General features: G+C 49.3%; 1 protein-coding gene across 1 annotated transcript in view; it reads right to left on the minus strand.

The window, feature by feature from the left end:
* The window catches only part of LOC144177904 (hemicentin-1-like), a 299,755-nt gene extending 277,685 nt beyond the window's left edge, over nt 1-22,070 (minus strand). Inside the window, exons 1-3 of the mRNA XM_077705496.1 lie at nt 21,947-22,070; nt 13,094-13,207; nt 3,315-3,635 (exon numbers count right to left, since the gene is read on the minus strand). Of these exons, the coding sequence (XP_077561622.1) occupies nt 3,315-3,591 (277 nt within the window). The 5' untranslated portion in view covers nt 3,592-3,635; nt 13,094-13,207; nt 21,947-22,070. The remainder of the gene's footprint in view (nt 1-3,314; nt 3,636-13,093; nt 13,208-21,946) is intronic.
* Between the last annotated feature and the right edge of the window lie 638 nt (nt 22,071-22,708).

The raw sequence follows: 22,708 nt of genomic DNA on the forward strand, positions 1-22,708 counted from the left end.
GGAGTGATCGGAGGAAAAATTTATCGACTTGGTCTGTAGATCAGTATTGCACCGTTGTCTTAAAAAACAACGGCTCCAATTAACGCTGTGAAGGCGGTTAGAAAGAAACCTTTCAAGACACCTCGACGTGACCTCGACGTGACCTTGACGTGACACCTCGACGTGACGTCACCTCGACGTGACCTCAATTCACACGCGTGGCTCTACAACGAGCGAAACCAGAGATTCTTCCAGCCGTCACCTGGAATTCGCGGGTGCGGCATCCCGAACGCAGGAGAGTCGGCCATGTCCGGGCTTCAGCGGCGGACGACGCCGCCGCCATTGGCCTCGGGGACATACCGTGGCGTCACCGACGAGTGACGTCACATTTCCTGTGCGTATGCGACTGCATGCTTTCTTTTTTTTGTCACCGTCTCGCCCCTCCTTGTTTGTTTGATGCAAATTACCCTAAAAGTGTTCTACAGACGCGATAATCCAGGCCAGCAGTCAGCGACTCGCTTCGTACCGGCGACACAGCTCGTACGCAGCCAGCTAACGCCAAGAACGTTGTAACTGATCGAGACAAGTACGCGCTAAATTCATTATGAAATACTGGTGACGAGACTGTGTGTGCAAGGAAACTCCTTGTAGTAGAGACGAAAACGCTCCCCTCACTTGTGATCTCACCGCGCGTATACTTCTCGCATTGCCACGTAAATAAATGACTACGTGAGAACGGTTATCGGATTGCTTCGCCGCGCACGTGTAAAAGTGCTACTATGATGTGCAGTTTGCCTTAAGCAGTGCCTATTTACCCTACAATGTTTTTTTATAGTTATCCCCGGATTCGATTAACGATCACTGCCGTAGCCTGCACTCTGCACGGCTGATATGTTTACATTTCGCGACAACTTCTCCGCAAAGTATGAATAGTATGAACGTGAATTTTCAACGCCTTCGAGAAGGTTTGGACATGACTATATTTAGTTTCAATTAGCACCTCGGCGTGGGAATTTATAATTTCAACGTGGGCTTTGGTCTGTTTACAGTGAGCCTGCCTTTCTGTAGCATCAACTTCGAAACTCATTTCTGTTCACAGAAAGCGAGGCGAAACACGTCGTTAAGGATTTGGGGTAATGGGGAGTTTTAGAATAGGAGAACCGAGCGTTGGGGACCCCGAAGAAGTTAGGGGAAAACACAAGCACGCGTGCGACAAGACGGTCTTCTCCAACAGCTCGCCGCCGGTTTCGGATGCACTAATCGAATGTTGAGAACTTTAGGCTTAGCGTCGCGGCAGATATTTCATCACCGCTATCGTTTGAAGTTGCGAATGACAGTCCCTAATACTTTTCACCACACTTCCGCCCCTTTTCTCGTATATGTAACTTTGTATGCGTGTTGGTTGCCGTTTCAGCGATCGACGGTCAAGATACCTGCCACGGCCTCGGCCGATTCTTGCGCGCAGGTATCTCCGTCCTTCGGCTACTCGCCACACCGCGCGTAAGCGGGCCAGCGCTGCTGGCACCGACGTCCGCGGCCGGTCGGAGTAGATGGCGGATGATATTTGAGCATCGCTTTGAAAACCGCAGCTAATGACACTGCCTGGGACAATTTTTTACTGCATTAAAATCCACTTTCACCAATGTGGAACTACTTTTCCACGACTAGTGTGTTTTGAAAAAGCGGCGACAAGTTGTTGCTGCCGCGACCTGCGACGGTTCGAGCCGCTCCGTCGGCCGTGCGGGCAGGCGCGGCGGGTGTGTGTGTGCTGAGCGTTTCTGCGAGCAGTAAACGCTTCATGATTTCCTGCTTTATACATTCTTACAAACAAGGGAAATCGAGAAAGTTAGCCCGGTGATTGTCGTAGTCTACATTGTTTATCGGTGAAACCAGCCGCAGCTTACGCTTCGGTCACATATGTCATACACCACCACGCTCAAGTTGTTTGCGGAGAATGTACCAGAGCTGATACAGTTATAAAGTCCTCATGAGGTCAAACTGCGCTTTACGCACTGAAAATTAAATTCAAACGACGGAAATTAACACAAAAATATGTTTAGTCAGCTCTTCCGAAGCGAAGCGTCTCGCGCTGCAAGCCAAGTACGTAGCAAAATAGGAACGGTGATCCTACAAGTAACGTCAAAACGATCGCAGCGCCGGCCTCTCCAGTGGTGGGCCTCGCGGCCAATATCGCGGCAATGTGTGGCCAGAGAACGGAGAGGAGCGTCTTTAGAAGCGTGAGACAGAGGAGCCTAGCCATCCTGATGTGCTAGCTCGGGGCTACACCACTGCGCGACACAAGCGCAGACACCGAAACAATTCGGCTTGTGAGCTTAGTGGTTCCTATTTATACCGATTTTAACTAGTTACATCAGTAAGTTTGAGAATTGCGCAAAAGCTGAGGGAATATTTAGATTCGCAATTTATCAGATCCAGTTGCTCCTTTCGCTTTTGGTGATACTTGCTTAAACACAACGGAACCAATTTAGAAAACGGAGTCCCACTCATGATTGGTGTGCTGTATAATTACTGCGTAACAGCTTCTAATTTCGTAACGATAACTCATCCACATATCTGAATGGGTTCGTCCTGCTTCGAAATGAGAAGCTGCGGTGGTGAAATTGCACAGCCTGCGGGGAGCGGGGACTGCTTTGTGCCTAACTCTGAAAACAGTTCGTCACCATCTGTTTTGCCACACGAAATATGTGTAGACCTGCGGGTTATGATATCGAGACCTGAAAAATGAACCCAATAACACGTCCACACCCTTATCACGCCTATGCTACACTTTTTATGCTATTAGTTGCAAAGCAAGCTTAGTGTTCAAAATACCTCACGAGTGAACTTGGAATCGTCGCCGCATTACGCGTTGTTCAGGCTTGTTTCGGATATTACTATATTTCTAAGCAATGACCCCTAAGCAATTTTAAGCAATTTTACGTGTACATTCCTTCATCTCACAGTGTGTATTTCCAGGCAATCTTACTTCTCGTCCAACTGAACCTTTTTAGGCCTTCAGCATATGGTATGTCTGAACTACCAGTAGCTTACACGACGACACCGGTGCCTCGTATGCCTGAGGTATGCCTGTGAGTTGCTGTATGCGCTTCACCATAGTCGCGCGCCGGATTTCCACAAACCGCCACCCGGGCGGTTCCATTCTGTGACAAAGGGCGTTTTCGCTGCGCAGCTCTTGCAGGTGTGCGCAAAAGAGTGGCCGTAATAGTAGCCAGCACACTTGTGAAACTCAGCATGGCTGTTGGGCGCGCAACTCTGCTCCCCGAGGGGAGCTGCTACAGCAATTCTAGTGCGCTTTTTCAAGCTGCGCCTCTTACCGAGCACGTCGAGGAAGCTTGTGAAGGTCGCCTTGCCGGCCTCATTGGCGACCGTGCAGGTGTAGTAGCCGGCATCTTCGGGCTGCACATGGCTCAGGCGTATTTCCCTGGCGTCACCTGCGGCCACGATGGCCAGGTTGGCGGGAAGCCGGCTGGAAGTCAGCAGGCGGCCGTCCAGGCGCCACGTGAGCGACACTAGGGGGCGACGGCCGTCTCGCCCTTCGTGTTTGATGCGGAAAGGGCAGCGCACGACGACGTCATCGCCTTGCTTTACCATCAGCACATCTGTGGTTCCGCTGCTGTCGCCGAAGTCAGGAGGTTCTGGAGGGAGCGTGGAAGAAAATGCTTGCAGCCGAATGCGGGCTAATGTCCTGACCCGGATTAAACAGCGAAATACACATGTCAATCACTCTTCCATCGTTCATATTCTACGAGATATACGTGGGATTGATTCGCAACTGAATAAGTATGGCAGCAGTGCTCCGCAAATAGGCACAGTGCATCCTCAGTCAGTCACATAAAATAATAAACGGAATGATTAAAAAGATGTCTATAGGGATTGATTTCAGCACACAGTTTGGACCTATTGTTTCGGGCGTTTTTCGACAAAACATTATAAGAATACGTGTTTGGAAATGAATTAGGAAGTTCTTTTTTTCTCTTAAAGGAGTACTGTTACTAAATATCTCGCTGTCGGTTTTTATGCTGTAAAGAATACCTAGTGGTTCAGTAATTACAAAAATCGAACCAAAAACGGTGTCCCGCCAGCGTAGAATTAATTATAACGCATTTATTACAATCAGTTTCAAATTCGGTCGTCGCGCGCCAAGCGGCGGTTCAAATGCAGGACGGGTGATCTGATGTCATGGTTTCTGTGATGTCAGGGACATTTGCCGCACCGTCTGCTATGATTGCACATGTTCCGCACTCGCTCGCGCAGTCGACATGTCGTCTGAATCGTCAGATCCGGATGATTGCTGCCAACCAACCGACAGACAGACGGACAGACAGACAGGCAGGCAGAACAATTTTATTTGGCCAAGCGATTAGGTCGGCGGCGTTTTTCGGCGTCGTCCGTTTTTAATATTGCTGTGGCTCGAACCGGCGCAGACCGTGATAGCAACAGCTTGTCGCCACTGTTCTAAGCAATCTTATCGCGAAAAAGAAGTTCCACATGCGAAAACGTAGAGGTTAGTGTGGTGAAAAATTGTGCTAGGGGTTATTGTCAGCGTGGCACCGCGGTGCGGCGAGCGGTCGAAAGATGGCGCCACCTGCACAGTAAAATCAAAACAGGCCATGGCAGATGTCTTAGTCACCGATCACTTCAACGGCAATTATCGCCAAAATAAAGCTCCACATGCGAAAAACGGAATGATAGTGTGGGGAAAAGTTGTGTAAGGGATGGTCATTCGCAGTTGTACAGAAAGCGGTGATACAATAGTCGCCATGATACTAAGCCCCAACACCCAAGCTGACTTTCCGGAACGGTGAAACCCAGCCTTAAAGACGCGAACACGAGAGAGAGCAGGCAACACACACGCTGACAACAGACAACGCACAACAGGCTGAGAGCAGACAACACACCCAGCGTGTGTGTTGTCTGCTCTATCTCGTATTTCCGTCTTTAAGGCTGGGTTTCACCGTTCTCCAAAGTATGTACCAGCAGGCCCAATACCAAACCCAAGCTGACCCGAGCAACGCCGAGCCCGCTGGTGTGCGCGACAGTTCTTGCGGCCGCCGCCGCGCACGAAATCAGCCCACGTTTCGCACTGCATGTCGTCGCGTGGAAAATAATGCATCTTGCCGTCGTCGTCGATTCGCTCGGACAGGCTTCCACTGAGCAGTACTTCGCATTCCGGGAGCTTGCCATAGCACAACTTTGGCGAGCTCGGTCACCCGCACAGGCCATGCGGATAAGACACCGCGCAGTTTTCAGCACCAGTGCAAGAGAAAACCATGCGCTGGCCACGAACTGAAGAGCAAAGACGACAAACACGCAAAGTAGGCAAAGTTTACAAGCATTGCTCACACAGGTACACCCCCGTCTCCTGCCCAAACGAATACCACCGACAACAGCAGCGCAGGCTATCGTTTCCAGTTCTGAAAACGACTATATGACGTCACCCGGTACCGGCCAGACACACCAGCAAGTGTGTCGTCACGCCGAAAGCGATGTCGCTAGTGCTGTCGATTTGTGGAAGCTCGCACCCGGGGCAATCAAAATCCATTTTCGATGTGATTCTGGCCTCGGATCGCTGCAAAAAGTTCTGTGAGGAATCTGTACAAACTACTGATCCTATATCATTTTTAGGCGTCAAAATGTGGTGTCAGAACTTCTTTAATGCTAACGTTTGGGTGTAGGAGTAAGCCACTACAAATTCCGACAAATACAGCACTACTAAAGCACTACTACCGACAAATACAGCACTACAGAACATAACTAGGGAGTAGTTGTGGTAGAGACTTGGCAGATGACGGCGCTATTGTTTACTATTGAGGGTGAACGGGACGTCAGGAGACGTTCCGGCTTCATTTTTTGAGGAGTGCCGAGCAAAGAGCAGAAGGCAAACTGTGGCGGAGACGGGCGAGCCATGGCGCCGGTGGTGGTACTGTGTGGCCGAGTGCGAGTGCGGTGCTGTCGGCTCCGTGTCTCGATTCCAACTGCCGGCCGCGTGACTCGTGCCTCGTGGCTCACGGCTCATGACGATGTGCAGTCACGCGGTGCACTGCTCCGGGGGCGCGAGCTCCCTCGGCTGCCGCGGCTGAGCTGCTATATCTACTCCCCCTCCAGTTGGCTCGTGGTGTTGAGATGCGAGAGAACGAGCAAAAAATGAACATAATATTGACAACAAGTAGAAAGTCCTATGTGCAGTGCAAACTAAATACAAATTCGTTCCAGTCACAGTTGTAAACTATTTACAAGTTTTGTTTAGTTCTGCCAGGCCATTGTAGCTGTCCGGTGATTTGGCGCTAGTTCAGGTGGTCTTCCCAGGGTGCTGAGCGGTGGACGAGTCACAGGGCGCAAGACGAGCAGAGGTGGTAGAGGGAGCAGGGACTTCCGCTACGTCGTGGTGTTGCACGGAACACTTGAGATCACCATGTTGACGGAACTTGGCTTTTTGGGACCCGAGCGCTGCCTGCACCTATGGCAGAAGGCTCCTGATTTAAACCTACCCCGCGGTGTACATCGCCACGCCTTCACGCGATCTCTCAGTTCAGGACATGTGAGGTGAAGGGGCTTAGTTTGGCCTCTTCGCATTACGTAATGCCGCTTGGTCGTGCGTTTGCGTTGAACATTATGATTGAAGCCTCGTGCCTGTGGTCGTTTGCGGCGGTGACAGATCACCCACCGGTGCGCTGCCCTGGCCGTCGTTCTTGCAGATACAACCGTCGAGTCTGATTTCGGGGTGAAGGGCTTGCCCTCAGGAAGGTCTGCCCCACCAGCGACCTCTGACTGCTGAGGCGGAACTGGCAACGGGCTGCTTGCTTGTTGCGGTGAATAGGGAGGAGGCGGATTCTAGGTGCCATAGCCCAAAACGCCTCTCTCTTCGGTGGAAGACGTCGTGCCCTCTCGTGTATCATCGGAGATACAGTGCTGAGTGCACTTCCAAGCTTCTTCTACGTTTAGGGAATGAGCAGGCGATGTGGAGCATAAAGGGATATCGATGTCTCCGACGTCGGCGAAGGAACGCAGTCAAAAGTGAGAGATGCACTGGGCTTGTTGTCGGGTGCCAGTTGTGAGGTGGGTAGCGTACCTGGCTTGGTTGTGCCTCCGTGTGGTGAGAGTTAAGGTGGAGAAAACTCGCCCCTGGGTGTAGTCGGGGATGTGGCCGGGGCAGATTATGGAATGCGCGTCCGACTTACTCCCGTGGCGGAGTCGAGGTATGTCGGGGAACGAGGCGATGCAGGTACGCCTTGAGGGGCAGTCAGGGATGCTGACGGCAATCTGAAATGAAACGAGACTTCTTGGATTTTCTTATTCACGTGATTCTGCGCTTGATATGAATTATTTTAAAACTTTCATGGTCTCTTTTTTCTTGTGCTTTTTACTACGGCGACGACATAGTTTTTGATGCAGTGAACAGCGTGATTCCTAAATGAAAGTCACACGTCATGAATTCTGGACCGTTCATCCTCACAAAGTTCGTAGTAATCGGGAAGTTCGTGCACCAGATAAGTCGTTATAGCATTGTCAGCTGCTTTTTGGAATGCAAGTACGCGACGTTCACGGGCTCGTGAGTGAACAAATGCAGGCGGTAATGTACAAAAAACAGCCGTATGATCGGATATACCAAAAAAATTTCCACGTCTATTTTGTTGGACAGGAAATGGTCGCTAACAAAAACAAGGTCCAGAATTGTACTGTACGCTCCATGAATACAAGGGTATTCTTCAACAGCTTGCCCGAGAATAAATGAAAACATAATCTCAAATAACACGTTTTCTGTGGCATCCGACGCAGTGATAGAGTACCACTTTATTCCGGGAAAGTTGAAGTCCCCTGACATGACTATTTTGCTACCTAGCCTATGTGTGTGCATGTAGTCGATTAATGGAGCCAGATAATCAGTATCAGCGTTAGGGGGTCTGTGGATTGCACCAACAAAGAGAGCACTATCGTTGAAGTTAATACCATATGGCCTCTAGATATGGCACGTCGCCCTTAACAGAGTAATTGATGCCTTGCTCAAAAAGGATTGCCACGCCCCCTCCCCTAGAGCCCCTGTCTTTGCGCACAATCCTGTACGACTTCTTGACGAGATACACTCGGATAGAGCAAGGTTTCGGTAATTGTGACTGCATCAGGTTTGAATACCAAAACCAGTGCTTCCAGCTGGTGCACTTTATTGACCGAGCTGCAGGCGTTAACATTCCCTGTCGGCAATCCCCGCGTTTTCCAGCATTAGGAGAGCGATGGAATACGCCGGGAAGAACGGAATACACTGGAAAACGCCGAGCCGGACGACAGTAACGCGGGGACCGCATTTTCCAGCTTTAGGAGAGCGATGGAATACGCCGGAAAGAACGGAAAGCACTGGAAAACGCCGCGCTGGAAGACATCAACGCGGGGAGGTTACTGGAAAGCATCGAATAACACGGGGACGTTGCCTTTGGAGACTAGGATTCAGACATGGCGAACGGGTCGCGCCATGTCTGGTCGCGCCATGTCTCGCGCCGGTTACGTGGGCGACTGACTGTAATCCAGCGCCGCGATCGACGCAGGTGCTCCGAAACTTGGCGTTTGCGGACCGTGCGTGCCACAAAATCCCACTTTTTTACCCTGCGCTTCGCGGAAACAATGCTCCTTACGAGCAACGATCATGTCGTTCAATTGCATTGCAAGCGTCTGTTATAATGAAAGTTTGTTGTATTGCTGCCATTAGCATTCCGGTCATGTTTGAAAAAACCTTCGATACAAATGTGCAGTTAACAACGCAACTTATCGCAGATCACGGTAATGTTGGAACATCTAAGCGCAGCCCGCTAACCAAACTAATGGATAAATAAAGCCCTTCACAAATTCCTGGGGTTGTTTGAGTGAATTGCAATTGCATATATTGTACCTTGGACAACCTTTGATGAAAGAATCAGGCAATAAGGGTAGCCCGTTGGCAAAACGGACCCATAAAGGGCAAGCAAGACTTGCTTTTTGAGGACGTGGTGTAATTATTGCAGTTCATATTCTGACATGTATTTTTGGGTCTTTGAGAGCCCCATTGTCTCAATCTGCGTGCTGTTGTAATATTTTTTTAGCAAGCAAACTGTTTATTTTAACGCGAACTGTGTGTCCAATCAAGCTTAAATAAAGAAAATAATATTTTAAAACCAGCTAACCAGTTGCCGCTACCGGCGTCAAAAGAAAAGGAAATGGCGCCAGCGAACCCATTACAATACCAAGATGTGTTAAAAAAGAATAAATGTAGAAATAAAGAAAACGCCCGCCTTCGCTCTAGCAGAGCCGCTCGGAAGAAAGTCCGGGGATGCACCGTCACTGACGAAAACCTGTCGCGCGACAGCACTAGCGGGGCGGGGGAGCCCACAATACGGAGAATCGAGAGGGGTGCGGAGGGGTCGCGGCGCGGAACCAGCTCTCGTGATCGGCCGGGGAGCACTTCGTTCATCCCTGCTTTTCGCCTTTCGGTCAAAATTCGTATGTGGCTGCGTGGCTGAGTGGCCCGTCCACATTTCACACCGGTGCTTTGCCTAGTTGAAGTTACGCTTAACTTTTTTGTAAAAACGTGCATCTCATGTCTCCGGGAAGGGCCAGCAGCAACATGTGAAGCTGCGAAAGCTGTGGTAGAAGCAAGAACAGTGGTCCGGATTCCAAGCATCTCGCAGTGACGACTCCTCTAGCGACGACACACCGTGGTGCTTGGCATTATTGGCACTTTGATGCGAGTGGATACGACGACTCTCGGAGGCAGCGTGATTTGGAATACGTGCGATGTGCTTCGACAATCGACTGAAATCGCAAAGACCCCTGCATGACTTGGGCAGGTATCGTGCGCGCGTACTCTTCGTGATAGTGCTGCACCACGGAGACGTGCGCTTTTCGTCACAGGATACCCTTCCAAGCCTTGCTGTACGAATGCATTGTCAATGGATCAAGGTTCACCAAGGCAAGGAATCCAGCTAAGGATTGACGTTCTATTTTAATTCTCACGTTTTGCTGTTAAAATAAAAGAGGTTCAAGTAATATGTGTTTACTTGTGTTTTAATGGCCCTAAAATTATAAGGAACGAATTTTCGAACGGTTACTGTCGATGCTCGTTTAATATTTTTTTGTATCCTGAAGAATAAATTTGCTTTTATGAAGAAATTGAGCGCTACTGACGGAACGCGATGATGAAACAATGCATTCAGCAGGGCGAAATCAGCTGAAAAGTGCCCAAATGAGTCTAGCTAAATTTTGTAGCGCTACTTACGTTTCCCCGAAGGAAGGAATTCTGTATGTCTCGTTAACAGCCATGCGGGTTTGTAACTACACGGCTATTAAAGAAAAAAGGCCTAGCGCGAGCACCGGCCACGCTGGAGACGGCATGGCCTCTGGCGTGTTCCTGCGTCACGTGCCAGCGCGCGCCGGATCCCCGAGTTTCCGCGTCCGGCGTGTTCCAGCGCCCAGAGTCCGGCGCGCTCCAGCGTTTCCGCGTCCGGCGTATTTCAGCGTTAGGTAGTCCCATAATCAGGCATTCGCTGGAAGCGGAGCTCCAGCGCCGCTGGGTTTTCTGATAGGGTTGAGGAGCATTACGGGCGTCGTCGCTGGCTTCGCGCAGTTCGACGACTGTGGGTTGCCTTTCGTTTTTTTCAAGTGAACCAAGGTCGCCTGTCTCGCCATTCCAAGCGAATAGACGGTAAGTTATGCGAACTTAGTCTCGGATCAGGGACACTTTTGCATTGCGATCACGATTTTCTTTAGTTTTACCGCACAGTTTCTTACGTGAGTCACGTACGGAGCTCGAGAAGTCTTCGGTAGTTAGAGCCTTTTAGTTTAGTACATTCTTTGAAAATCACTGCCTTATCCCGGTAATACACTAGCTTTAGTTTTATCGGCCGGCTCTTTACTACCTCTCCCGGTTAAGGGCGGCACAAACAGGGAATTCTTTCGAATCCTGACGTTCGTACCTTTAGAATATCGTTGAATATTTTCTTTTGTGACTATTTCATGCAACATTTCTGTGGTTTATTCTGGTTGTTCCTGCACACCGTAGATAATAAAGTTCGATCGACGGCTATGGTTTTCGAAGTCGTCCAGTATTTTGTCATCGGGGCAAGGTTTTTCTCAAGCTGGGAAATTTAGGACCTGAATTCTGACACTTGTTTTTCTAAGAAGGCGGTCTTCTCAAGCTTCTTATTCATAGCTTTGAGATTCTCGTTCGTTTAATCCTTTGGCTTCTTTATTTCGGCGAAATCCTCCGCAATAGCCTTCAGATGAAATGAGCTAGACACTTCATCGGGGCCTGGGTTTTCTTCAATGTCCCTACTCAAAAGAAATAGAAAAGTGATGCAGCGAGTTGACACATGTCATTAACAGGCCGGGGGTACGGCAGCAGGAGCAAACACACATCGTCACTTTTACAACATTTCTCGAATCGTTTGCTCACCTGCATAAACAACACAAAAAGGGTTCGTGAACCGCATTCTTGTGCTGCTGCTGTGCCCACTGCTAGACGCCCCTTTAGTCCGCTGCTTTATATCTCCCGGCAATGTGTACGGCGCAGTGCGCCAATGAATCGCGTTCCCAATGGCGGCGCTGGGATAGTAGTCGTGAAGTGACGTAGGCTGGCAGATCAGTTCAAATCCAGCTGGCCGCGGTATCAGCAGCGGCCCCTTCGACGTGACCCAGGTAGGCAATGCTTCAATCGGGGATACAAGCAATCCTGTTGCGGTCTGGATAAAGAACACCAAAGCGTTAGTGAACTGCATCCTTGTGCTGCTGCCGTGCCCAATGTAAATGGTGGTCCTCTAGTATCTTTTATTGGATCCTAAATACGGAACCAGTTACCTATGGATATTAAGGGTGTGCCAAATTTTGCCCTATCGTTAAAGACGTACCTTTTTTCCGAGTGTTACACTCGTCTTAACCTATAGAGCGTTATCGTTTGTTTTCTAAGCTATCCTGTTTTTGTTATTGTTTGTTATCTAAGCTATCCTGAAGGCATTGTGTACAAACACTATTTTGTAATGGGTTCGTACTCGCCCTGTCGGCTAGTAGGGTGATTCACATATACGTGATTCCCAGTTTCTTAATGTAACTTTTGCAATAAAGTATAATCTTCTTCTTCATCCTCTTCGTTGTCCCACTTGTTGAAGATGCAGACGCGCTCCAGCTTCTCCAACCAATCCTCTGGGTCTTCTGTGCGGGCTAACCTGAATGATGGCGCTTCCTGGGGCTGCTGCAGGACATTTGGCGGCGTTGCTCATTGCACCATGGTGGTGGTTGCAGCGGTGGCTCTCTGGGGTCCTTCTGGCAGGAGACCAAAGTCCGGTGGTAATCCTTTCAGTCGGCGGAGGCTGTAGTTGGACTGGCTGGGCGACTTGCAGAAGTCGTAGGGAGCATAAGTGGTGCGTCGCCCGCACCATTACCAGGTGTGACGTAGCCAAACACGATGCAGCTGTCTTAATAGAAAAAAAGTTTATTGGAGCACACTTGTGCTCCCCTAACAACTCAAAGACTACATAGGCGGCGAAGCAGCAGTCGATGAAGTGAAGTGCGAAGGCTAGTGTCGGTGAATCGAATACCACCACGGCTACCCAGGGAGTATTCATTTTTCGGGGGAGTTGTTTTTGAAACGTCGAATTACAGCGAGATCACTGGAGATCAAAGGAGATTATTCTAGGCTAGTGACGTCAGTGCCAAACACTGTCCCCATAAAAAGATAGCCCGTGTGCCATTCAGAAGAAAGGAGAGGATACATGCAGTTCGCTTGCAACCCTGATAGCGCAGCCGCGCGCCGCCGGATTGTAAAAAAGAAAAAGAAGTATACAAAGAGAATGCATGGTTCGCTCAATATATACTACCCGGGGCTCTATATATACTACTAAATGGGTAAACCGTAAAGCGCGTAATTTTTTAAACTCCAAAATATCTGAGTTTGGTACTTTTACAAGCCGACGTTAAATTAGTTTCTAGACGTCGATAACTTTAGACCAATGAGCGAAAACGAGTTTCACATACAAAGGCGCCTGCCACATAATCCCAAATATTATGTAAAATTTTGCGGCAGTGTGTTGCCAAATCATAGTTCTGCATTGGAACATCATCGACTTAACGTACTTACCGATTACAGTGAGTACGTACTGAAGTTCGTCGCTGCCTTCGGTATTGGACGCTTCGCACCCGTAGATGCCGGCATCGGAAGCAGTGGCCCTTTGAATAAGCAGTGTGTGCCCATCTGCGGCAAGAAATGATACAGTTAAGCAAAAAATACCGCCTTTCAAGCCCATGAAGAGAAAAAAGTCCTCTGGTGGGATTTGCTATGTCTGGGTGGAGCTATCATGGCCATTTGCTATGTTGAACTATAAGGAAAGGCGTGCGATCTCTACGTCACACACACGATTGGTGAGTAAAGGCAATGATGTTTTATTACAGCGCGGCTACTCTCCAATCACGGCGCAGGCTCTAGTGCGCTCACAGGTGGTCGGCAAAGAGCGTGCGCAATGTTATGGAGAGGAACGCGCCGCGCCGTGTGTGTGTGGCCGTCCACAACTCGGGAAAGAGGTGGCGGATTAGGTGAGGCCCCAACCATACTCCCTCCGTGGACGGCCATGCTTCAATGGGCACAAACCCACGCCATTCCACCCGGAATACTCGTCGCGACACGGGCGTATTAGCGCGGTTTAATTGCACCAAACGTGCCCTCCCTCACATGAGGGCAGAAGTCACCGACTGGAGACAGTTGCAGACAGGCACGTTCCCAAACTTAAACATACTGAGCAAAATAAATTTACCCGATTAGATATGCCGTCGCATGCCCGTTGTGCCGTAAAAACCACCCAAGAGGTGCGATTTCCAAAACACAACCGCTGTGCCCCAAATAGGCAAACACCCAATGCGTAGCAATTGGAGGTACTGGGGGCGAGCGACCACTGTGAAGACTAGCCTAGCTCGGCGGGCACGGAAGGCAGCAGAGGCCGTCGAAGAACTGGAAGAATAGTACCACACCTCCTGAACCCTTTGAGGCGCTGTAACACAGGGCACAAGACACCGGGGGAGTGCCGCCCAACCATGCGAAAAAGACCAGTAAATTCCTTGTTCCAGTTCACTCCCCTTCAAGTTGGCTTCGCCTCTAAACAAAATTGCATTGTTAGAAAGACATTTTCTGGGTCAGTATCACCGTGTCACATAAAAATATGGAGAACGAAGAGTATTTGTCCTCCATATTTTCATATGGAGGACAAATTTCTTTGTGAATTTTTTTCATACGCTGAAAATTTCTCTTGGTTCGGTTTGTCCCCGCAGGCAATCTGCTGTATTGTAGGCATGGACAGCGTCGATGCAAATCTTAAAGGGATCCGCAACAGCGCCGACAAATGATCGCACTCCTTTCTTCTCAAAGCTACAATTATCACCAGCACAGGGTGGCACTGCGTGATTGATTTGGTCGTCGCCGTATCAACCAGCATCCAGCTTCGGGTAGCCATTTTGTCGTGATTTTCTTTAAAGTGGCTCTCGAATGCGTTTGTGGCTGCAACTAAATAATCCAGCAATGGCTGGAATACCGCTTGAGTGAGAGCATTTTAACGCCCAAACATCCTCACACCACGGCACAGAGAAAAATATTCAGACAAGTTTCCCGGTTATCTGATGGCCGTAGAAGAGTGGAATGGGGCTCGGGTACTTTGTGCCGATCGACTCTAAATACAGAATAAATATAATGAATAGGATCTGAAGGCCTTGAGGATTTTGAAAAAATACGCTCAGAAAACTATTGCAGCTTTGCTGTAAATGTTCGGTCATTTTACGCAGAATAGGCAAAAACAAACAATATTTTCACGAAGCCAAGGATGACACAGTTCTCTTGAAGGAAAAGCAAATTTATTGGAGTGAACTTGCGCTCCGCTAACAATTTAAAAATACATAATATAACTGCGCCGTTACACGAGGACACCGAAAGAGGCACAAATAATACAACACGCGGCGCAGACTAACTGATTTTTTTTTAAAGACGGTAGTCTTTCTTGGGCTACTTAAACCATAAATTTTGGTTTTTCCTTTTTTTTCTGTATTGCCGGACATGCACAAAATCAACACATTACAACACAAGACAGCACGAATAACTACAAAGCCACAATCCGGTTCTTCCGAATCGTGTTGTGGTTAAAAAGTATTTCAGTCCTGTCAGTGGTTCCACGCGCGCCAACCATTCAGGCACATACTCTTGGACTTTAAGCCCTTCCACATAAAGCGTCACAGTCTCATGAAAGAACAGTCACACCGGCCTAGCATCCACATCACCATGAAGCCATAGCATTCGCGCCCTCCAAATACTGCACAGACCCAGTAGCATTAAAATATCGTAAGGCATGACCTCTCCTTTTTTTCTGTTTTTGAGCTACCGAAGGCCGTGTGGGTTCAACGGAAATTCTTTGTGGAGTGTTCGCTGTAGGATGTCCCAAAAGTGGACTGCCATCCAGCAGTGTATGAACACGTGGTCTATTGTTTCCGGTTGCTTACAAAACCAGCCCAAGGGAAACCCAAGGGTTCTGGGTCCAAGATCGTCAAAAAGAAGAGAAGCAAAGAAGACGACAGAACTAAGGTGAGCTGGGCAGATGCAGCTTTCCAGTACTATATTTGTCATGAACACAAAATGTCTAAGCAAAACAAATATAAGGACGACATTGCCGCTATCAAAGAACTTGTATTACACATTAAGAGGGTTCAGCAGTGCCAGCCTCCCGTAGACAATACATGGACACTTTCAGAAGCCATAGCGCGCCTAATATTTGGCCTAGCCTCATGCGGTTAGTATCAACTTTTTCCGCTGTCAAAAACCGGGAAATGTTGCGGACAGATTTTTCATCTAGGTCCTTGATTTTTTTCAAACGAGTAAGGAATATTAGCAAAAACATAGGTTTTCGGGGTGCCCGTGTTTCTGCACGCCGCATTGAAAAAAATCGCCCAATATTGAAATTCTGTTCCCAACATTCCCTCGCTTTGGCTTTTCTGATTGCATACATGCCAGTAGAATTCTTCTGAGGCCCATAGTTTTAGCGCTAGGCTTTCTGAAAGTTCCGCAGCCTGACAGCGCCCGCAATCGAATTTCCCACCCTTGTTCGTGGCTCCGTCTTTTGTAATCAGGAGGAAACATTATTAGGCTCTACCACTGACCGCGTACACGCTGTGGCCTTGCTATGTTATTGCGCGGATCGCCGAACTTTTGCACTCATGCGGCGTGCGCGCGGGAGAGTGAAGAAAAGATTGCCGCCACTCATGCGGACGCCATCACCGCTTTGATAGCAAGTATGCATTGCAGCGGCATCTCTTGCAAGGCGGGTTCCATGCTTTAGGGGCGTGCGGGGAAAAAGTTTAGGCCGATGCCGCGGGTCGAAGCGGTGCATATTACGCTTTTTCACCGAACGATTGCTTTCTTCCGTAGTAATGCTGTTTAGTCATTTATTATTCAACTCTGAGCCCTAGCGAAGACCGAGCGCCTGCCCGGAGTGACGCGGCCCGAAATCTTGCCGGCGCATCTGTTGCATGTCGTTCATTGCATGGCGGCGTCACCTTGAAGGAATATTTTTTTAGATGCGACGCTGAGATCATCTCTTGTCGGCGGCCCTGTCCTTCCTGCGTGCGCCCGTCGTCGTCAGCGTCCGCACTCTCCTCCGCCCACCCCCTCTCCTCTCCGATAGCGAACACTTTCTCGCGAGGGCATTGGATTGGATTCGATTGGCTCGGCTTGGCTTGGCTTGGCTTGGCTTGGCTTGGATTTGGATTGGATGGGATAAAAGTGGATTGTGTTGGATTGTGTTGCGTCATAGCCGCGGCAGACGCACTGGCGCCGGCGCGTGCCCAGGTGAGAGCGAACACTCTCTCTCAACATCTGCAGGTGTGCGGCCCAGCGCGCTCTCACTCCGCCGGTGGGCGGCGCTGCGCGCGGTGCTGCGCATGTGCAGTACCCTCTCTCTCCGCGGTCTCCTCTCCATCGGGCGCGCTGCGCATATAACCGGTGTGCCGCTCTCCGGCGGCCTTTTGGTCGACGGTTGCTCTCCGCTTGCGCTTGAACCCCCCTCAGCGTCGCATCACACCAGGGTTCCCGCGAGGAGAGGTGGGCGTAATTTTTTTTCATGGAGGTTGGGATGGGCGAAGTGGTGGAGGGGATGGTTTGGGACTTGAGTCGCTAAATAGTTTCTTGCGGCTTCCTGAAGTAAGGATGCCACCCGTCTTCTTATCCTCCTTCTCTTCCTTCTCCGCCTCCTTACCTCCTCTCTCTCTCTTTCTCTCTCTCTCGCTCTCTCCTTCGCGTAGCATAAGTAATAGGCATTTCAGGAGCCCCCGTTTGTTCAGATTACGGGGTCAGTTTTTTTATTTAGCTTCAGCATCAACAGTCGTGCGAACGGTCTCAGACTGAGCTTACACAGCCACTAGCGTCTGCACACGCCTACCTTAGCGGAGTAATGTGTAATGTAAACTCGCCGACTAGTGCGCTAATTGGAAGATGGTGTACCACCAAATTGTATTGTTCACTTTGCGTAGCAATCTACCTAAATGTCACGGTGCCTTTCTAGAGTTCATGAAATGTAACGTTTTTATTACTTGAATCCGTTCCAGGCGGAAATCGCTAAGAGGGGCAGACAGAAGTAATTGCGCCCACGCATAGAATGTTAAGCTTAATGGAAATTAAGGATATTAAAGTAAAAATATTACTCGCCGTATATTGAAGTTAATGAAAGTTCTTCGGGCAGACCAATGAGTTATTTTCACTGTCGGTATGAAGCTTAATTTTTCTGATGTGTGTAATGTGCCCTTCCATAATTTCTGCCTCAATTCACATTCACACCGTCCCATTTTCATTCCCCAAGGCAAAGAAAATTACGCCTACCTCCCCTCGCGGGAACCCTGGTGTGATGCAACGCATCTCATGGCGTTTTCCATTGGCGTTTTCCATCGTATTGATTACGCTAATAGCAGGGATTCTCACGCGAATGGGAGGTGGCCGGACGACCGTCGACTGAGACCGCCGGAGCGCGGCACACCGCTTTATATTCACAGCGCCTGAAGGAGAGGAGAGCGCTGAGAGAGAGAGTACTGCACATGCGCAGCGCGCGCAGCGCCGAGCGCAGCGCCGCCCACCTACGGAGTGAGGGCGCGCTAGCAACGAAGTGAGAGCGCGCTGCGCCAACCCGCAGCTGTTTGGGAGAGAGTGTTCGCTATCGGAGAGAGGAGAGGAGGAGAGGCGCAGCTGTGCGGACAACGCCGGACAGACGCAGGAAGGACAGAGGGGCGAGCATGAGATGCGTTGCATTTAAAATACAGTGTTCTGCATGACACATTGATACAGCGTAGAGGTAAGAAAGCCACGCTCGGAAGTTTAGCTTACTCTTTGAAAGAAGGAAATCCGATTTGTTTTACTTTTTCCTGTTTGTCTATCCTCCATTTGCCTTTACATCCCTGCTTGCGCGGTCTTTCCTTATACTGCCTTTGTTTTTATTTCCGTTGTTTTAAAGCAAAGTTTCCTACCTTTACCAGCCAGTGGTTTCTTCGCGGGGCTCGGGACATAGCGACTATAAAAGTTCCCTCAGCTTTCTCGCATTTCTCAAACTTACTAAACTAACTAGTTTAAATAGGTATAAGTCGGAATCACTAAGCTCACATGCCGAATTGTTTCTGTGTTTGCGCTTGTGTCGCGCGGTAGTGTAGCCCCGGGCTAGCCCATAACAATGGCTAGATTCCGCTTTCTCACCTTTCTAAAGATGCTCCTCTCCGTTTTCTTTATGGCGAAGAACGGCCGGCTACTCTCACGGCGGCTTCCACCGCTCTAGTCCGGCTGCGGCCGACGCTGCAGCGTTAGGGACATCGCCACCGCGAATTCCAAGTAACGGCTGGCAGAATCTCTGGTTTCACTCTTTGTAGAGTCACGTGTGTGAATTCAAGTGACGTCGCATGGGCAATTGTAGTGGGCGTCGTTTAAAGCTTTGCTTTCAAACCACTTTAACAGCGTGGATTGAAGCCAATTTTTTATTACGTTTAGGGTTCGACACTCATTTTGATCCTTTTAAAGCACATAAACGACTGGTCGTCCATCAGCGGTCACCGGTGTTTGCCTTCTCTTATTATTTTTTTACATTTTCTTTGTGTCAATCCACGCGCATACATATTTTATTTATTTTTGCGGACCGTTCAGTTTGCGTACAAATGAGTCAAGAATGTTCCAATGTGTTTTCTTGTATCTGCGCTTATATGAATTTTAAAGCCAAGCTTTCTACCTCTACCCCCCAAGGGTTCTTTCGCGACCGTTGGTCTCACCAGAAAACTCCCGCGAAGAAATAGAAGAATTTACTGCACCGCCAGGAATCGAACCTGGAACTAACAGAACAACAAAGCAAGAGCCCGTTGTCTTACCGATTAAGCTACGAGCTCACGCGGAGTCGGGGAAGACAAGTGGTGCACTCACCAAGCACATCTAGGGGTATAACCCCTGCATTCTTGCTAAATGCCACGCGAAAGCGATTAAACGAAGCTCAGACCAACCCATGGCATCTCACTTCTAGTATGCCAATGGGCCTGTGGCTTCCAGTGTTCACGATAAAATCTCAGCTCCTTGTCCTGCCCCCTCACGCCAATCGAGACCTCAAGGAACACATTCAAATACTCCTTGACGTCCAGGCCATCACTCCAAGCCCCAGCATCAAGATCCTGGGTCTCCATCTTTAGGCCAACACCAAAAGTGACGTATCCTTGCAGTGCCTCAAACATACCATCAATAAATCATACACATGATCAGGCGAGTTGCCACCAAGAAGCGAGGCCTCAAGGAATCCCATACCGTTCGATTAGTTCAAGCTTTTGCCCTCTTCGCAAATATGCTTTCGCAAATAGCTTTCGCAAATATTCTTTATATAATGATTGAAAAGGCGGTTGAGCAAGCCAATGGTCTTAAAATGAGTGCGTCCACCGAGACCCTGCTTAGCACGGGGCTCTACAACACGGTGGAAGAGCTGATAAAGGACCATCTTTCTATCCAGAAGCTCCGAATGAGCAGAACTGCGGCGGGTCGCCTTATCTTTCACGAGGTTCACTGGGCAGCACAGAATGTCACTCCGCTTGATGTACTCCTGGACTTTTGGCGACAAGGAGCAAAAATGCTCCCCTTGCTTACACATATGAACCCCTCAGACTACGCGGGTCGCCGACAAGCACGGGCTCAAGCACTCAACACCACCTTCGGTGGGGATCATGCAGTTAGCTACACAGACGCCTCCCAACATCGAGGGCAGCAGTACGCCATCATCGTGGCTACTTTCAGAACCAACCTCCTTGCATGTGCCTCACTCAAGACCGAAGACATGACGGCAGCAAAAGAGGCAGCCATCGCCTTGGCTCTCATTCAACCATGGGTTCGTAAGGTAGTCACCAATTTCCAACAAGCCTACCGGAATTACCTGTGGAGTTTGGTGTCCCGACCCGCACTGCGTGTGCTAAAAACCACTTCCCAAATGGTTCCATTCAGCTCATCTGGACACCCGCTCATTCTTCCATGCAAGGCAACGAATACGTCCACCAAGCCGTACTTTTAGCCCCCCTGCTATGAAGCTGCATGATGACAGTCACCCGCTTGTCTCGTTCAGGGACGTAACCCAGCATTATCGCCTTCTGAGACGGACCCTACCTTCGCCTTACCCTGAGCTTTCCATAGAACAACAACCTACCCTACGGCTCATGCAATCCGGCTCCTTCCCACACCCGACGCGTCTTCACTTAATGCAGCCGAATTGCTACGACGCTGAATGTAAACTGTGCTCAGAAGTAGGAACACTCTACCACATAATCGGGGTGTGCGACTTTAGCCCTGACCACCCTCCTCTCTTTCCATCAACTATCGAAAGAGAGCCATGGGAGATGCTGCTGTCCAGCCCCTCTCTGCCTACCCAACTTCAGCTGGTAGAGAGAGCACAGCTGGCGCGGACTGAATATGGGCTACAGTGAAGGACGAACCACTCCCCTGGACCCCACTCTGGGCCTTTCAGGAATCTGAATATAAGTATTTCCTCCTTCTGCATCTCCTACTCCTCCTTCGGCTCCTGCTCCGTCTCTGCCGCTGATCTCGTCGCCTCCATTCGCGACGGCAGAGACTGAGAAGTGATATCGTCTAACACCGGGTTTGAGCTTTAATTTCATGAAAGAAGTTTCCACTCATGTGCTATACCAATAACTCAACCAACCACGGTTCATGCTTCATGCATTAATTTAACCTTACCAAGAATATCTGTTCGAAGGAGTAGATGGTAGAGGGTATGCAAAGTGACTTTCACTTCTCACTGGTTTCAATATTTGTGGAGCGAAGTGATTGAACTATGTGACGTCGCATTGGTAAGCATTGTGGGTGCCGTCTACCGCTATGCTTTCCAAACACATTCACAGAGTGGATTGGCGTTAATTTTTTTTATACCGAAGTGTAACTTGTATGTAATTGTAACTTGTATCGACGTGCCGAAGCGCAGCATAAGAGGAGGGACAAAAACACAGAAGACACACAGCGCACTGTGTGTCTTCTCTGTTCTTGTCCTTAGTCTTGTGCTGCTCATAGACACTTCATTATGTACAAACTCGCCCAAAACACTACTCGGCTGTAACTCGTATGCATTTATATGTCTGGTCCGTTCGCTACAACAGCCCTTGCCTTGTTTACGAGGCCCTTTTCTCATCAAGCGGATCAATGGCTGTACAGGCGCCGTCATAAGTAATTGGAGCACACGAGCTGTGGCCGAACCGCATAGGAGCGCCGTGTAGCTGCACCGGCGGTAAATAGAAGGACGAGAACACGCATGCGCGCCTGCCGACGGCGATAGCCCATCTATACCTCTCAAATCACTTTTTTTTAACCTGGCTTCAAGCATAATTCGAAGCACAATTGTTTCTGCAATGACGCTGATAGCGTACACACCTAAAAATATTTGAAAGAAAAACTCACTGCTGATTCCCGTGATAGCGCGAGCCACTTCTCCGGCAGCTCGCGTTTGCTGGACGTGTGCCAGAGACGCTGTCAGATGCGTCTCTGCTATCAGCGCCTTCACCGAGACCAGTTTGCTGGGAACAATGCTTGAAGGTAGGTTCAAAAAAAGTGGTTTGAGAGGTATTGATGGGCTATCGCTGTCGGCAGCCGCGCATGCGTGTTCTCGTTCTTTCGTTTACCGCCGGTGCAGCTACACGGCGCTCCGATGTGGTTCGTCCACAGCTCCCGTGCTCCAATTACTTATGACGGCACCTGTACGATTTTATCCCCCCACGGAACATCAGGAACTGCTGCTGTTAACGTTGAAATAAAGATTTGAGTGATTTGTATTTGTTAATATGCTATTTAGCGGGTACTTGGTTTATTTTCACTTATTTTTAACCATCGGAGCATGCTCGGCGCAATTTTTGTTACAAACGACGGCCCACCCCCGGCATGCCATGACGGTGACTTGTTTGATTTGGGCCCCTCCATGATGTTTGTGCCATGGCATGGGCTAACTCAGCATATGTTCTGCCCTTATACAGCTACATTGAATACTGTCATCGTAGTCTTAGCACTGCTGTTAGAAGAAGCCTGAAATTGTATTTAGATGGAAAAAGGTTGCAGGTGTTGCTCATCATGTCTCCGTGTTTCCCTTCTGTGCGCGCGTACTTCAATCTCATTCTGGTGCCATACATGGATGTGTAATTTACGCTGTATGTTAACCGAGGGATTTGG

Source organism: Haemaphysalis longicornis, unplaced genomic scaffold, assembly GCF_048455015.1.
Source record: "Haemaphysalis longicornis isolate Haplotype H1 unplaced genomic scaffold, Haemaphysalis longicornis Haplotype H1 scaffold_1, whole genome shotgun sequence".
Classification (NCBI taxonomy): Eukaryota; Metazoa; Arthropoda; class Arachnida; order Ixodida; family Ixodidae; genus Haemaphysalis; species Haemaphysalis longicornis.